Genomic DNA, 17,647 nt, shown 5'->3' on the forward strand with positions numbered 1-17,647 from the left:
ATCCCTGTTTGACAAAAAACCTCATCAACATAAGGATTTTTAAAATAAAAAACAATATATTATGTTAAGGGGCTAAAATTGAAAAAAATAAGAATTGGGAATGTGTTAGATTTAAAATAAATTGGTTTATAATATAATTTTTATTTATATAGTTAATATATAAATAGAAATAATTTTTTTTATTTATTAATTAAATAAGAAAATAAATTAAAAAAAAATTATACCCTAATTTTAAAATTACACTACCTTTCTCTCTTTCTCGGATTCTCTCTCTCCCTCCCAATCTCACTTTCTCCTCCCCTCCAGTGTTCCTACCAATCCCGATCGATCCCCTTCCCTTCGCGAGAGACGTACACGCACCGCCCCACCAAGATTGTTGGCCCCTGAAACCCTCCACCCTTGAAGTTCACCTCCATAGGGGCCTTTTAAGGCCGTCAACAGAGGCTTCAAAGTCGTGATGACACTAAAATTTTCGAATGCTTCCGATCATTTTTTTATCACCCCAAGCCACTACAAGCTGAAACCCCACCCCCACCCCCACCATACTCAGTGTCACACGGGCTTCAAAACTCAATCATGGGTCATCACCAATCGTGGTCGAAAAGGAAAGATGAACTCACTGAAATTCATGAAGGTCACAAGCAAATCTGGTCACCACGGTTCGTTCCAAGCCAAACGACCCCAACCACGAGGTTCCCCTTATCTTTGGCTTCGAAGTCTGGTTGCTATTTTCTTGAACCACCACCGTGGAGTGGTGGTTCTGCTGCCGTCGCTAGAGCTCTGGTGAGTTTCTCGGCCAACCACCATTCCTAGTGCCATATTAAGAATTATTATGAGCAACATAGTATTTTGAGCCATATGTGTGGATTTCATAATATTGTCAAAGTTGTTATCAACGGAAAACTATGGTTTTGGATTTTGAAAGAAAGGGACAATTTAAAAGAACAGTCACAGAATTGAAAATAAATTAGTATCTAGATGTATTTTTGTACAAAGGATTTGTGAAAGGAATTTACTATTGTTAGTATAATTATATTTATTAGTAATTATATTGTTAAGAATTTCTTATGCTTAAATAATATTATATTACGATTTAATCAATATGTTTTTTATAATAATATTAGAATTATTATCAAGGAAAATTGTTATTTATGATTTTGGTGGATTAGAAAGAAAGAAGTAAATGGCTTTCAAATTATTTAATTCCAGTTTTACAATCTTGAGTTCTTGGACAATTTTAATGATATCAATTTTTATATAGGACCTAATGAACGATATTATTATCACAATTTGATTATGATTTTCATAATAAATGCAAGAGCTTCTAATTAAAAGAATGTTTTATTTTTATTTATCATGGATTTTTTAAAGAATAAGTTAGTGGTTTCCAAACAAATTAGTTCAAGTGTGACGAGCATGAGCCTTAAGCTGTTTTTATTTATAATCACTTGAAACTAAGTTCATGGGCCATGGACATAGTGAATTCATTCACAAATAAGGGCCCCGTTTTAAGTGATCTGTACTTATACCGCTTTGAAATTATACATGAGTTGTTTTTTTATTATTTTTACCAATATGAATATTAGTATGACTTCGGTCAGTACTAATAATAATAAGGGTTCTATGGATATGTTTATGAAGTCGTTACGATTTTGTGGTTAGGGCTACTAGTAGATGATAATTAATATTATCATTTCTATAATTATATTGCCGTTGCTATGAACTAAGTTTAAAAGTGTATATTTTAGTGAGTTAGTGATTAAATCAATTTTTATTCTTGAACCTAATTTAAGACTATAAGAAATGATTAGATGATAACTCTTGCTGAGCAATCTTATTTATCTAAGGACTTGAGGTAAGTAGATCTTACCTTATGTGAACTGTAACTACTTGGTCATATGTTTGAATCTTGATCTCGTAACTACATTTGAATTGTTTGATTTTATGTTCTTGGATATGACTACGAATTGATTTTAAGGATATGCATGGGTTGTCTGATTGTATTGTCGTTGAGATTGTGAATGGTTGACTCTGTGCCTGAGATTATATTATATTATTGAATGCTGGTTCAATGATGGAATTTGTGTTCAGTAATTTGATATATTGTAAGTAAATCTTTGACTTTTGTGGTCACTATATGAATAAACTAGTGTATTATTTGCTAGAATTAGGACTTGTTACACTAGCGAGAGATGGCTCATTTAGAGACAAGGACTAGGGCGTACTGATGCTCCACGTGAGATATTTGTGGTTCAGGTCGCAACCGTGACATTGTTGCCAAGAGATGATTATACCGAATAAACTTAGGAGTCTACATGATCCTAGGGGTGCTTATTATGCTCCATTATGATATTGTATAATCCGGTTCAAATCCGTGACACTATGTGTTGATGGTAAGATTAGCTACCATGGCTTTTTGGCGAGGAGTTAAGTATGATGGATAAACCTAGGAGTCTCGATAAGTCAGTGTGAATACACTTACACCCATGATAATATTAATGCTCTTGGAAATTAAATCATTATCCTTGCTGGGAATTTAGGACTGAAATACTAGTGTTGAGACTCGAGTCTCCATTATTGATTTTATGGATATGTTTTAGAGATGCCTGTTAGCCCCCGAATAATTTTGGTAACTCTCAAGTTGACTTCTAGAAATAATTTTCTTTATTGGTCGGTTACTCTGCAGGTTAATACCATTATTGGCTGTGATCTCCGTGAGTTGAACTATTGATGAAATATTAGGATTGGTGCAAGTCATGGGCAAACTCAAGTTATGCTCGAACTGTAACTAGTAAAGGTAATCAGTCATAAGGTATGGTTCGATAAACCCAATTTAGGAAACTATGCCAAGTATGACCTTTAAGGATTTTTTTATGATTTGTGATTGGTTACAGTACTCTAGAGAGTACACATAGATTATTGTTATCTAGTTGACCTGGTGGCCTAAGTACGTGTTCCTTTTTCAGGTCTCAAGGTTAACATATAAGGTTCACATTTTGTACGGTTAGGTTTGAATGTTGATTTCCGAGCCTTAATATGAGATCTGACTTATAGAATAGTCAAAGGCTTTGAACCAGTTGTCATGAGTACCAGAAACATAATTGTGAGCCTAAGGTCGTGATACATCACCCGACCGCCTTAGCATAATTTTTCAATAAACGTGTCTAACCCACATAGTTTTATAAGGAGTTAATATATCTGTCAAGGATAGTGTAAGAGTCATAAGGAGTTAATATCTCTTTTAAGGATAATGTAAACCCGAGTTAGAACAAGATGATTCCTAAAACCAGTTAATGCCTGAGTGGTCCGAGTGAACCTATGTATTAAATAAAAATGTACTAAAGGTATTAAGGGACGAAAGGTAGGTTTTTGAATCAGGTAGAGAGTGTTGAAAACACAATAAAGTCTAGAATAAGTCTAAGAGAAAAATCAAGCTCAGTATCGTGAAAAAAAATATAATTTTCGTCATACAGGATCAATACCAAGTTGAGTTATTTAAGAATCTATGTTAGGATTGGTACAGTGGATTGTACAATCAGCAAGGCTTGTTAAGGATATTATAGTTAATTGACAACCACAAATTTACCAGTGATGCAAAAAGGTAAAGGTTCTCTGTTGAGGACTTAAACAAATGGGTGTTCCTACGATTATCATAGACCATAGTGTTGGCATGGAATAATGTCTCGACCGTGAAAGTCTTGAGAGTGTGGTATTACTATAATTACTAAATTTCCGACACGCCTTAGTCAAAGGCTATGGTTGAACCCTAGTTGAGGGCTTATGCTTAACTTGTTTCTGTGATAGGAGACAAACAAGAGCTTATAATTATTAGCGGTTAATAAGAGTAGACACAGAATTATCGTGTCAGTATTTTATTATCAGAGACAATGATGAGGGGCTTTGGACTTTTATTGTCGTCCTTTTATATTTATCATTATGGTTGCATAATCTGTCATGAATCTTTTGTCACAAAGAATTGTGTATGCATTTATCCATTTCATGAGTTTTACTTACTAAGATTTAGCTCATTATTTTGTAATTCAAACCTTTTTGGGTGTGGCTTGATACTTGGACAGCTTGTAAAGTTTTAAATTTTTCGCATTTTTATAGACTTTGCTTTATAGTTTTAATGTTAGATGCCTGGAATATTTGTAGGACATCCTATGAATGTACGACAGATGTACCTGACGTAGCAAGGCATTATAATGTGCAGGTAAGAATAAGGCATAATGTCTCAGTGCTGGTGGGCTGCAAGGGATGTCATCTTAATATGCATATTGTGATTAACCAACCTGTAGGGTTGGTAGGGTTTCAAGGTCTTCTACAAGAGTCATTTATTACTATTTTAAGTTTTTGTTTTCTTTGAATGTTTACGAGATGACTTGTCTTACAAACATTACTCTTTATGCATCCAAGATACTTTGTTTTTTTTATTTTAACTATTTGGGATTCCAATACAATGCATTAACAATGATTTCAGTAGTTAAGTAATGATTCATGTTTTCAAAGTGGACCTTTAACGACCATTTTCAAAACATTGACTTTTCTAGAGGTGACCACTAGGAAACACTGTCGTTTTTAGTGATTCAACAAAGTATGAAAATCAAGTCGTTACAATTTTGTATCAGATCATACTTTGATTTAGGCTCCTGGAGACCCTCAGAGTATGCATATGAAGATTGGGAAGGCCTCAACACAACACACTGTAAGTATTTTTTGTCTTGTCAGTGAGATTTTGTAACGCCTCATGTTTTGGGCACGTGGTAATAGCAATTCGGATCGGGATTTTATTCCCATAATATATATCATACTTGGGTTGTAATATGATTGAAAATCAAAGTTCAAATTAAGATGCGACATTATTCTGAATTTAATTGACTTTTGTTCAAACTAAGAATTTCTGTTCCGGACCGAAATAAAAATCTTACACGGGAAAAATATTAGATAATAAATATTAGAAAACAAATAATTATGGCAAATAATTTTTTTTGGGCATAGGAATATTAAGAGTTACATGAGAGAATTTTAAATAAAATTTTTAGGAAAGAATCCTAATATGTATTTTGAGAGAAAATGCTTATTTGACCTTATTGGGGTAAACAAATTAAAATGGTTTTCACAATTCTACAAGGGGACATTGATGACATTTTTGGTGGCTATATTTATATTTTTATCATGTTTTAATGGGTTTTAGGTTTATACCATCCTTGGGCCTTAGTTTTGGGCTCAATCACCCCTTAAGTGGACTTTTGGGCATATTTCAAAAAACACTCGTGCAAAAATTCAAGAATGCACTATAGTTTTAAATTTTTAAGTTAATTATTTAAATCAAAATGGGAAAATTAATAGATTATTAGGAAGTGAATGAGTGTATTGGGCTAATCACATGTGGTAGTCAACTCTCAATGGTGTCTTGTGATACTTGTTGAGCCTAGAAGCTACTCCACCCCAAGCCACGTCAACTCACCATCATCACAGCCGCTCCCTCTCATTTCACTCATTCAAACAAGCTCTGAAAAATTCAGAGCAGCCTTAGATCTCTATCTCTCTCTCAAGTTGTGTTCTCACTCTCTCTTGGTCTCTCAAGAAAAACTCCATGGATGCTTGAATTTAAGCTTTGATAATACAAAGTTCAAGGTGAGTTTTCTCGCCATTTCTTCTTGTTCTTCTCTATGCCAAAGCCTAGGGCTCCGTTGTGCAATGTGATATATGAAGTTCAAGGCTAGAACCATTCTTAACCATTGTTTTAAGGTCTAGAAGCTCAAGGCTATCACAAGTTTCTCAAGATCTCTTAGAAGCTTGTATTCAACCTTGATAATCAAGGAGGTAACCCTCTAGTTTTGAATGTCCATTTCTTCCCTTGTTTTCTTCTTTTCCTTGGGTTATGATCTGACTTGGTGATATTTTTGGAGATGTTTGAAGGTATTAAAGGATAGTGGTGAGGCCCGAAACCTTGGAGGAACACATACAACAAAAATTGTAACGCCATACTTCCTTAGATTCATTACAAAGTGAGTTTAAAACGTGCAATTAACTCGCTAATCGAGGTTTTAGGTTAAGAGTGTAGCTAAACTGTAATAAAAGTCATATAATTTGAAATGTAACCATTGATTGAAATTGTAAAACGTTATACATTTGAGATCCCAAAATACTGTTTAGAGATATTTACAACTCAAAATATGATTAAAGTCGACTAGACGACAAAATTAGGTATAATACATATCATCTCCCAAAAATACCTTTGGCCGTGGCAGCCAGGCAGGCCGAACATGTACACGTCACTTCATGCTCTCTGTACTCATGGTTGATCAACCTTTCCCTTGCCCTTACCTGCACCATAGAGCACCCGTAAGTCGAAGCCCAGCAAGAAAACTCCACACAAGTAATCAACTTATGCATAACTATCAATCCGCATGTAACAAAGTAGCCAACAGGCTAAACACATAACGGCCATGTCGTCCAAGGCGCTTTACCAGGCCCTGGGTTCGTGGTCTACACCGTGAGGATGTCCCAGGCATCTGAGAAGGGTCTCACCTTAGCAACTTGCACTTCGCGTGCTTAACGCTGCTCCCGGCCCCTTGCCGTACTTGGCCTTGTCGTTCTCGGCCTTCGCCGTTCCTGGCTCTTGTCGTTCTTGACCTTCAAAGTTCCCGGTCCTTGCCGTACATTTATAGATATGCAACACATAGCATAAATTTAACAAATACTTAAACAAATACAAACATAATAAATAGGGCTACGCCCTGCAACATAATCACATAGGGTCATGCACTGCAATACAAACTATAGGGCCGCGCCTTACTCTATGGGTACAACATTTTTCTTACCTGTGTCCCAAGCTTTCCGAGCGTCGGTATCCTGAGCATAGTTCCCTAGTTTGAGCCTCGTTGAAAATCTAGTCACAATGTATCAACAATATCCATCCATCAAGTTCTAATCCATTAAATAACTTTGGACTATAATTCTAGTCTCCGGGACCTTGAATTCTATCAATCTGGGTGATAAAATCCATCCCGAGTCTTAACTTTTGGATTCCTGAGCCTAAAACCTTCACAGGGTCCAACATCCCATTAAGGGTCGTGGCCCCAAGGCCCTGTGCTGCGGCCCGCCTCAACCAGAAGCCCAGCCTCCCATTTTTGCCTATACGCGCAACGGCCCAACCTATAGGGCACGCGCGGCCCGCCCTTCTTCTTGGCCTCCCTCTGCTTTAGAGGGCCGCGACTCACCAAGAACAATGCCGTGGCCCGACCTTTCGAACCCATAAAAATCCCCTATTTTCACAACCAAAACCTAGCCAATTTACCCTAAAACCAATCTAACAACTCAATTTAATCACCACAATAGTTCTAGAATAGTCCCAGCAACAAAACCTAACAAAAAGCTAGCTTAAAACCTCATCAAAACATAAAGCCAAGCGGAAATCTTCCACCCACACATACTTAAGGTTAAAACCAGAATTCTAATAAAATAGTCAACAACAAATCTTACCTCAATGATATTTCAAGTCGAGAATTGTCTTCCCAAATCCTCAAACTTCTAGCCTCCCAAATTCCACCCTTGAGTTTTGAATTCCTAGCTTAATTCCCTCTGAGTTTTCTTCAGCCTCCAAGCACCCAAAGAGAGAGAGAGAAACTGAGATATAGAGAGAGGGAGTCTTCTGCTTTGTTCCAGTGATTTCCTAAGTATTACTCTTGCCAAATGACCAAACTGCCCTTTAAACTTATCCTTAACCCTTAAGTAACCCAAGGGCAATTTAGTCATTTACCAAACCCCGTTAAGTCCCTGAGTATTCCTATAAATCCCCGTTAAATCCCAACATGTCTCAACCATTAATAAATTACTACCCGTTACTCAATAATTCCCGAACACATGTAATATTCCCAAAATACCCTTAGACTCCTCTCGAGCCGGGTATTCGACCTTGTTGTGACTTTCCTAGCTAAACCGCTCCCTTGGACTATCTCAGATCGTGCATCTCAAATAAATCACCACTCACACGTGGTAAAGATCACAATAATCACAAATATTGCATTTACACCCTCAACAGGAAAAAATTACAAACATGCCCCTAATAACCAAATGGGGCCCACATGCATATTTAATTAACCTAAACATGCATTTCTAATCACATACTCAACAAATTCACATATTAACGTAATAAATCACTTATTGTCCTCCAGGCATGCTAATCAAGGCCCTAAGCCTTATTAGCAAATTTTGGGATGCTACAAAAACCTAGAGCAACTAAGGTAAAACTCTAGCGAACTTTTGATTATGATTTGTACAAGCTTAAGAAATCTATTTTGTATGAGTGTGTTATGTGTTACATTCTTCTTTTGGCCTGTAATATTGTATTTATGATGTATGGTATATTCATGCATGGTGGTAGGGTTTGTTATTAGCTTGGAGTCCAAAGTTCTACAAAGTTGTATGATCTTATGTTTGTTATTAGCTTGGAGTCCAAAGTTCCACAAAGTTGTATGATCTTATGCTTGCTACCAAAGTTTTTGACTTGACTTCCCCGGTCAAGCACCGCCATAACGACTTATTTCATAAATAAATTTTATAGTAAGATTACATTATTTTAGGCTTTTGAAATGCTCAAAAATATTTTATATGCTAGGAGTTATGCATATTTTGTGAAACTTGTACAAATCAGGGAAAAATGATGGGCTGACGAGATTCACTAATTTTGGGCTTGTTGTTGACATGGTAAATCAAAGAATTTTCTAATGAAATTTTCTGCAAATTTTTATTATCTTTCTTTAAATCTGGAAAATTTCATGGAAATATGATTAATATATTGAGATTTGTAAAATATTAAAGTTGGCATGAAGTCTGGAAAATCGTTTTTGGTCAGTTTGACCCTTGCACTTTGAAAAAATGTTTGAGTAGGAAAAATTGAATATTTTAGGTTTATTTTCGAACTGAACACTCTGTATATTTTTAATCAACATGAAAAGTTTCAAAGAAAGATAATAAAAAGTCTAGGAATTGTATCCTTCTAAAATTAGAAGAAAATACAAGATTTTGAAATAAAACCTTCTAATCAACCACCTTGGTGAATGTTTTTCACCAAGCAAAAATTAATTTTTTGGCCTAATTTTTCTCAATGATATTTCTAACATAACCAAATTTTTACCTAAGAAAATTTAGATCAAAATACCAAGCCGACTGGAGTTTGTATGTCTCTTCATTTTAGGAAAAATATGGATTTCAAAATAAAAGAGTTTTAGACTAGACTTTTTGATGACAATTTCACCTAGTTAACATTTGTACTTTTATCTAAAAAAATTTATGGAACTTCTTGGGATATCCAAGAATGGCTTTGTAAAAATTGGGAACTTTTGGATTCAAGGTTTTAAAATTGCAGCCTTCCAAATTTTGGAAATTTTCACAAATGAAACAAATTTACAACACTTGGAAATATTGTGAGTTTTTTTTTATACCAAAAAGTAGGTTTTAAAGGATATTCAAAATTAGATGAGATGGCTGTGAGCATTATTCCACAGAGCTCGTATGCTTGTGAGGTGGTAAGAATACCTAATGGCACTAATGGTACTAATGGCAATAAAATACGCTAGTGAGGCTGAGGGCCCGATAACCGTGGACCATTATTAGACTGGTGTTGCCACACCCTTGATAGTAGTTGATAATTGATATGACTATTGCTTAATTGAATATTGATATGATGCATGCTCTCTCTATTTGATGTTAGGGATTTCATTTATCTGATTGAATACAAGAATCAAATATAGGGATTATTGATGTGATGCATGCTATGAACTATATTAGGATATGATGATCCGAATTGCATATGAATATAAGTTGTAGAGAACTTATTTGGGGCCGAAAAAATTAAGTTCCCTCTAGAATAGTATTTGTTGGTATTGTTGTTGTTGATGTTCGTATTAAATGAGAAAAATAAGAATACACAGCGGGATAGGATCTTTTAAAATATTTATTAATACCAGTCAGGATCATACATGTATGGATATATTACATGACACATAAATAAATAAGAGATTATTTATAGTTGCCTATCAAGTGTTCTTGAATCTTTTCGTATAAATCATCGACATTCCTATCCTTTTTGAAAGCTCACACCTTACTCTTCCAAGCCAATCATGAAACACACAAGGACATGTGTGGGCACGTTGGATTCAAAAGTTGATTTAGACTATCTAGATGTACTCAACACATGAGATTTAGAAAGGATTGAGAAGAGAGAGGCTATATAAATTTCTAGAATTCTATTGTTTCTTTTCTTAGAGAGAGTCCAGCAGTCAAAATAAAAAGCTTCTAAACTTATGAAAAGTATCGATTCTTTTCAGGTTTATAACAATAATTAACTAATTTAATTAATCTTTATTTTATTAAATAAAACTGATCAGTTACATCTATTTTAATTATTTAATTTAAATTCAAAATTCAAATCCCTCGGATAGGATATCCCTGAAAGTGGCGCCACTCATTGTGCAGAACAGTGAGTGGCGTGTGCCACTATTTGGCTATCCCTGAATTTCTCATTTCTTTGTTTGATTAATATTTAAAATAATATATTTATCCCAAAATAAATAACATTTAATTCTAAATCAACTTTATCTTAAAGTATCAGTTTTAAATAATAAATATCTTATAATAAGATAATAAATAAACTCTCTCTATATTAATCAAAACATGATTATAATTTATTTTAACATAACATTTTTCAAAATAAAAACTATATTGTAAAGTAATTAATTAATTTACAATTAGTCATTATCTCTACAAATCTTCCTTATAGCATCCTTACCCTTGATAGTGTAGGACAGAAATGACCTGGGGACCATTGACCTATAAGATGAAGCTCCAATAAACAAGATTATTAATCAAACTCTTTAATATAATAATCTTATTTATTAATTCCACGATCTCCACTATAAATATGGAATTGCACTCTAATAATCTTATTTATAGAATTATATGTATAGAGTTTTCTGTGTAGTCCATTGATTTAATCAATAAATGTAGTTTTGTACTCCAATTATTGGTTCGTCAATTAGAGCTGATCAAAATTACCGTTTTACCCTTCTAATTGCTTCTTGTTCCTTAAGTACCAGTAATTCTCTAGCGAATAATTAATATATAATCAAATTATAGATTTGAGTTCACTAACTATTCAATTCAAGAATTAACCCTTAAGGGAACCAATATTTGACCTGTTAGGAAAATATGGATTCCAATATTGTAAATCATGTTTATAACGTCCTAAAACTTCTAATGGGATTTAGTTCCTTTGTTAAAGTGCCAAGAGAGCATAATTGGGATTTGATTTGGTGAATTTAATTATATATATATATATAAATGTGAGTATGTGAAATATATGAGTTATAATATAATATGACTACTTATGCATGTGTGTAGTAAATATGCTTAAAGATCCAATTTTGTTAAAAAGTGACATTTTCATAATTTTGACCCATTGAGGGTATAATTGTAATTTTATATGGTATGTGTTTGAGACCACATTATTATGTAGATATATTTGAGATATTCTGCATGAGTTGATCCTTTTGAGAAAATTAGCAGGAAAGTCACAACAGGGATAAATACCCGACTCTGGTTGAGCCTAGGGGTATTTTTGTAATTTGGCAAATCACCAGGATTTATTGGCAAATATTGGTAAATGGAATTTAATTGGGAGAATAATTGAGATTAATGATTTAATTTGGATTTAGTTGTGGAATTTGAGGTTTAGTGGGGTTTAGGAAAGATGACCAAAATGCCCTTGGCATAACTTTGAGGGTAAGTCAAAGCTAGGGGAAAATGGTCATTTGACCATTGGTATAGATTAATTGGGGACCAAGTGCTGAGCACTTAGGCTCACTCACGTGTATCTCTCTCTCACTTTTCCTCTTGGTGCTCTTCTAGCATTTTTCAAGGGGAAGAGTTCTTAACTAAGGTTCTTCTTGCTTTCCCAGGATTGGGAGGGAAATTTGAGTTCTTAGAGGAGGATTAGGAGCTGTCTAAGGCCATAGTATGCTTGGATATTCGGAATCTCAGAGGAGGTAAGAATCTCTTCTCTGTTCTTCATCTTCTTTGTATTGCTCTTGGGTTTTCTTGATGCAACTTGGTGTTCTTGAATAAATTTTGAATTTTGAGGTTGTTGGGTGATGTTTATGGGTAGGTTTAGCTTGGGGGTAAGTTCAGAAACTAATTTGTAGACTCTTTTCCTTTGGTTGCCATGAGTTTGAGGTTAATTTTCAGATTGGTAGAAAGCTTGAGTTTCAAAAGCTCAAGATTGTGATTCTTGGCATTTCTGGGTTTTTGAGTGTTTTGATGATGTTTATGGGTTCATTGGCACTTGGGTAACTTATATTTGTGTCAAAATTTGGTTGAAATCTGGTTGAAAACTTGAATTGATGAGTTCTGGCGGTCTTAGGTCGATTAGGAGCAATTTTACGTCAGAGAAATCACAGAGAAAGAAACTCAGAATTCTGGGTTTGTGTTGTGGCACCCCTCACTGAGGCAAGGGAATTTTTGGTGTCTCTATTTCTTTTGGGAGCTTGTGCCACTTCAAGGTATGGTTTTTTATTAAGTTTTGGGAAAATCTTGGGGGCTCGGGGGACGGTTCCATCACTCGGATTTGTTGAATTGGAAGTCCCGAGAGCTCAAGAATAGTTGTGGAATCCGTATTTAGATTTTGTTCTTAATGAGGAAACTGTTTGTTATGTGTCTAGGATTACATCAAGGCTCGGGAAAGGGATCATGCTCGTGGTTGTATCACTACTTGCACATGACACAAGGTAAGAAAATCGACACTTGCACCTAGCTTAGGGCATTGGTCCCGACTTGTGAATTCAGTTATGACCGTGTACTGTATATGATTGAACTATTTTGTGTTTTTCTATAAATGTGTTTAATGCATCTGATGTAGTGCACTTATTTGTGAATGACTGACATGGGCCAGATTAGGCGATAATCACACGTAGTGTAGGCTGTGATGGTCGGGCCACTATAGGGGTGCGGTATGCAGTCTCTCGGCACGTGCCGTGTAAATGAGTTAATTTATAACTTTTAAGCATGTTAATTATTATTTACATGTTATTGAATATCTGTTTCTGTTAAACTAAGTTTTCTTGATGGGCCTTAGCTCACGAATGCTTTGTGGTGCAGGTAAGAGCAAGGGTAAGCTGGACCAGCCATTAGTTGGAGAGCTTTGGGGGTGGTGTGTACATACTCAGTCTGCTCGACTGCCATGGTTGGGATCATTTTGAGGGACTAGGGTTGAGTTCAATTTTTTCCCTTTAGGTCGACCCTTGTTGTTACTCCAGACATGTTATATTTTGTTTATAAACTTTTTTCGAGATCCCCTGTACATGTTAAAACTATTTAATAAAAAGTTTAACTCTTTCTACCAAAATCTTAACTTTCATTACGCGTTTCATGTCCAAATGACTTGCTTAATGAGTTAAGCACAATTTTTAATACAAAGTGTAACAATCCTGGATTAGTAGGGTGTTACAATGTTCCTAGCCATTCATGATATTGGATCACCAAAACAAAAGTCACTAGCCTCATTATACTAATAAACCTTAACGAGTGAATCAAAAGATCCAATAAGCACAAACAAGAGTTCATGAATACTTAGGATTTAGACTGATCTATAAATGATCATCTATTATCATAAGAATTAAATCATTATGGCAAACGATAAGTTTATAGAGATAGTTAATTCATATCAGCCCTGTCATATCTAATATCTATTATATACAGTACTTTTACCAAGATGTTTATCCACATCAGTAATTTGAATCTAGATTACCTAATCCCGTATGCTTAGCAAACTAACCAGTAACCATTCATTAAAGATTTCTTACCTTAATATGTTACCGACGATTTTATTCATTGTATATGATCTTAATTTTCTCGTACTAATATAAGATCATATCTTCATAAATGAATATGGAATTTTCTTATTATACATATAAATTATTCAAACAATAATTATAACATTCAAATATAATAAAATTGTACTTTTATTTAAATCAATAAAATGTCTTTAGATGATTTTAGGGCATAAATTTTAACATTCTTCCACTCGCCATTAAAGCATGGGAGGCATTACCCTTGATCCCTTGTTACATACATGACCCATAAACAACATTGAAGGAAGTGTCTTCATAAGTGGGTTCGTCGGGTTTTGTTTCGACGCTCTCTTCATAACAGTCACATCACCTCAGGCACAATCTGTCTAACTAGATCGTATTTTCTTTCTATATGCTTTCCTCTCTTGTGGCTTCTAGATACCTTAGAGTTAGCTCCTGCTCCACTATTGTCACAGTACACAATTTGTGGCTTCTCCATGTCTAGAATTAATTCCAGATCAGTGTAGAACTTTCTAAGCCAAACCACTTCCTTAGCTACTTCACAAGCCTCTATATACTCAACTTCCAAGGTTGAATATACAATACTAGATTGTTTAATACGTCTCCAGACTATTGCTCCTCCACCAAGAGAGAACGCTGACCCAAACATTGACTTACGATTGTCTTTGTCTGATTGGAAATCAGAATCAGAGTATCCAGTAGGGTTTAGCTCACCCTGAAATATACAAGCATATAATCTCTTTGTAATGACCCAACTTATTCTAGACTTTGGACCATTAATAACTACTATACACCGACACTAATCTTAAGAAAACATACATATGAAATAACCACAACTTTATTATAAACTGTAAAGCAAATGTTAAATACATGAAAAATCATTTAGGATATGGGATCCCATTGTTTTGAAAATATTAAAATAGTCATAACTTTAAATCTTAAAATTCGTTACAAAAAAAAGTGCGGAAAATACATGTGACGGAGGGTGCAGCCTGAGGGCGCTAACCCTAGTTATCATATGTGACTTTATGCTCTGTTGTTGTGTTTTCTTGCTGGGCCTTGGCTCACGGGTGCTACGTGGTGCAGGTAAAGGCAAAGGCAAGTTGGACCAATCCTAAGATGGAGGGCTGCGGGGTGGAATGTACATAGCCAGCTGTTCGATCGCCATGGCCGAGGAGTGGATCAGGACAGAGATTGCTTAATTGTCTATTTTGCCTTAATATGGCTGATACTGTATTTAGTCCTTAAATATTTTGTAAACAGTTTCAATCTTAATATTTTTGGGATCCCGTGTAAACAGGAAATGTTTCTTTATGAAAGATGTGACTTTTGAGACCAAAACATTTTTAACCCTAGTACCATTATAGTTTCAAAACACGTTCTTAATTAAATGACTTGATTAGCAAGTCTAGCACTTTATAAACACACAGTGTAACGGTCTTGGCTATCCAGGGCGTTCCAACTTGGTATCAGAGCGTTCTAGGTTTATGGGTCCTGAAGACTGGCTGGATATGTACATTCGCCCTGGTAATTGTGTACACTTGATTATGTGCTTAAATGATTTGAGTGAGATATGATTGTTGATATTTGTTTGATGAATAGAAAGCATGAGATACTGATAGGGCCTGACCCTTGACTATTGCATGATGCTATTGAGGCATGCTTATTAGCACTGCTGTGTATGTGAATGAATATCCGGATGAATTGCTATATAATGATTTCTTGTGAATGATTGGAGTTTCGGTGATGGACATTAGGACGTGTGTATGATCACTTCCGAGCCTACCTGGATGACTCCGATAGTTGAATATCTCAAGACCGGCATCCTTCCGGAAGAACGGACCAAGGCTCGAAAGTTGATGTATCAAATCTTTCGCTGTAACATTATGGATGGAAGGTTGTATAGAAGAGGATATTCCATGCCACTACTTCGGTGTGTGACTCCTCCCGAAGCTAAAAAAATCTTAGAAGAAATTCATGAAGGGTTCTGTGGAGACCATACTGGGGGGGCATAGCCTGTCCAAGAAAATCATACACCAAGGATACTTCTGGCCTACCATCAAATTAGACTCGTTCGACTACATAAAAAGGTGTGATAAGTGTTAGCGATTCGCCACAATTCCTCGAGCTCCACCATCCGAACTAACTATGATGACCTCCCCATGGCCATTTGCGGTATGGGGAATCGACCTCATAGGCTCCCTTCCGACTGGCAAGGGCGGAGTAAAGTACGCGGTAGTCGCCGTAGATTACTTCACAAAGTGAACAGAAGCTGAACCCTTGGCGACAATAACATCCAAAAAAGTCCTTGACTTTTTGGTGAAAAAAATCATACGTCGATATGGGATGCCGAGGAAGATTGTGTCCGATAACGGAACCCAGTTCAACAGTGATCTGTTTACCAACTTTTGCGAAAAAAATGGAATAAGAAAGAGCTTCTCGTCAGTGGCCCATCCTAAGGCGAATGGCCAGGTCAAAGCTGTAAACAAGACTCTAAAAAGTTCGCTAGAGAAAAAGTTGGAAGAAGCTAAAGGAAGATGGCCCGAAGAATTTCCCCAAGTCCTATGGGGATATAGGACCACGGCCCGTACATCGACAGGACATAACCCGTTCTCTCTGGCGTACGGTTGCGAGGCTATGTTGCCAATCGAGGTTGAAATTCCCACAATTTTTGTAACACTTTGGATAGCCAAGACCGCTACACTGTATTTATAAAGGTGTGAGACTTGCTAATCAAGTCGTTTAATCAAAACGTGTCATTAGCTAAAGTGTTCTAGGGCTAAAAGACATTTTGGCCTCAAAAGATACATTTTATAAGTTATAAACAGTTTACAGAAGGGATCCCCAAGACTTACAATGTTTAAAAGTTGGTTTACAAAATTCAACAGTTAAAAGTAAACATTAGCCATACTAAGGCAAAATACAAGGTTCTGGTCCTCTCGTCCCTGTAATCCCCTCAACCGTGGCGGTTGAGCGGCCTGACATGTACATTCACCCTGTAGAGCTCTCCAATCAAGGTTGATCGATCTTGCCCTTGCCTTTACCTGCACCACGCAGCACCCGTGAGCCAAGGCCCAGCAAGAAAACAACATACACAGCATAAACAATACTATCAAACAGACATTCCAATAAGCATGTTCAGATATTCAATCCACAGCATATAACCACACTTCAAGGTACAAGTAACCTCATCTATACTCAGATTATTCAACAATCCCACTAATCACATTCTTAGCCAAATATATTAATCAATTAACACAAATACTAGGGTCGACACCTTAGGTCGCACCCTCTATTTAACCCACTGACTCCGGCCCGCTTAAACTGAGCTAAGTGCATAATAAGCTGTCCTCGGATACCAGTGTCCGAGCCGTGCCAATTGCACAAGTTAACCGAGGCATGCTTAGGCCGTTGGTTACAATTTACATGGCACAATACCATTCTTTCAATCATATATATCAGGGAGCCCTTAGTCCCATTTCAATATTCAACCGGGTGTAGTTTTCTTACCTTTAGCTTCTAGATGAATTAGTTATGGGCGATACTCCTTGAGCGCGATCCGATCCCCGAGCCCTAGCTTAGCACCTCAGCTATAGAATCGTTTCTCCAAGGATCCCCTGGCCTATCTTCAGAGTTTTAAGCCTCAACTCCACCTTGGCTTTAATTCAACCCTTGATTAGTTCCTTGAGCTAATCCTCTGGTTCAGCCCTTCAATTCCCAAGTATTCAACTTGATTCTCTTGAAAATTCAGAGTTTTTCCTTTGCTAAGAGAGAGA

At 36.0% G+C, this 17,647-nt stretch overlaps 1 protein-coding gene and 1 long non-coding RNA gene across 6 annotated transcripts; both read left to right on the top strand.

The window, feature by feature from the left end:
- Window positions 1-218: 218 nt before the first annotated feature.
- LOC133803727 (uncharacterized) lies at window positions 219-6,139 on the top strand. 5 transcript variants are annotated; one of them, XR_009878121.1, is made up of 5 exons: window positions 219-783; window positions 2,687-2,812; window positions 4,214-5,637; window positions 5,752-5,826; window positions 5,923-6,139. XR_009878121.1 is itself a non-coding variant. In XM_062241841.1 (3 exons), exons 1-3 carry the CDS (start codon window positions 458-460, stop codon window positions 4,638-4,640), a joined length of 396 nt encoding a protein of 131 aa, XP_062097825.1. In that variant the 5' UTR covers window positions 219-457; the 3' UTR covers window positions 4,641-4,869. The 5 variants fall into 5 exon arrangements, 1 of the variants encoding a protein (XP_062097825.1); XR_009878120.1 differs by having other exon boundaries at window positions 4,156-5,637; window positions 5,923-6,138; XR_009878119.1 differs by lacking the exon at window positions 2,687-2,812 and having other exon boundaries at window positions 4,156-5,637; window positions 5,923-6,134.
- A 5,024-nt stretch (window positions 6,140-11,163) lies between these two features.
- Window positions 11,164-13,391, top strand: LOC133804598 (uncharacterized). Its single transcript, XR_009878550.1, has 3 exons — window positions 11,164-12,563; window positions 12,723-12,788; window positions 12,953-13,391. It is a non-coding gene; the product is annotated as an uncharacterized LOC133804598 (long non-coding RNA).
- The last annotated feature ends 4,256 nt before the right edge of the window (window positions 13,392-17,647 follow it).

This window comes from Humulus lupulus, chromosome X, assembly GCF_963169125.1.
Source record: "Humulus lupulus chromosome X, drHumLupu1.1, whole genome shotgun sequence".
Taxonomy (NCBI): Eukaryota; Viridiplantae; Streptophyta; class Magnoliopsida; order Rosales; family Cannabaceae; genus Humulus; species Humulus lupulus.

Bases quoted from the DNA above. Each gene is read 5' to 3' on its own strand.
- LOC133803727 (XM_062241841.1), top strand. From the start codon at position 458: ATGACACTAAAATTTTCGAATGCTTCCGATCATTTTTTTATCACCCCA. The intron at 784-4,155 runs GTGAGTTTCTCG...GAATATTTGTAG, and splicing joins CTGCCGTCGCTAGAGCTCTG to GACATCCTATGAATGTACGA.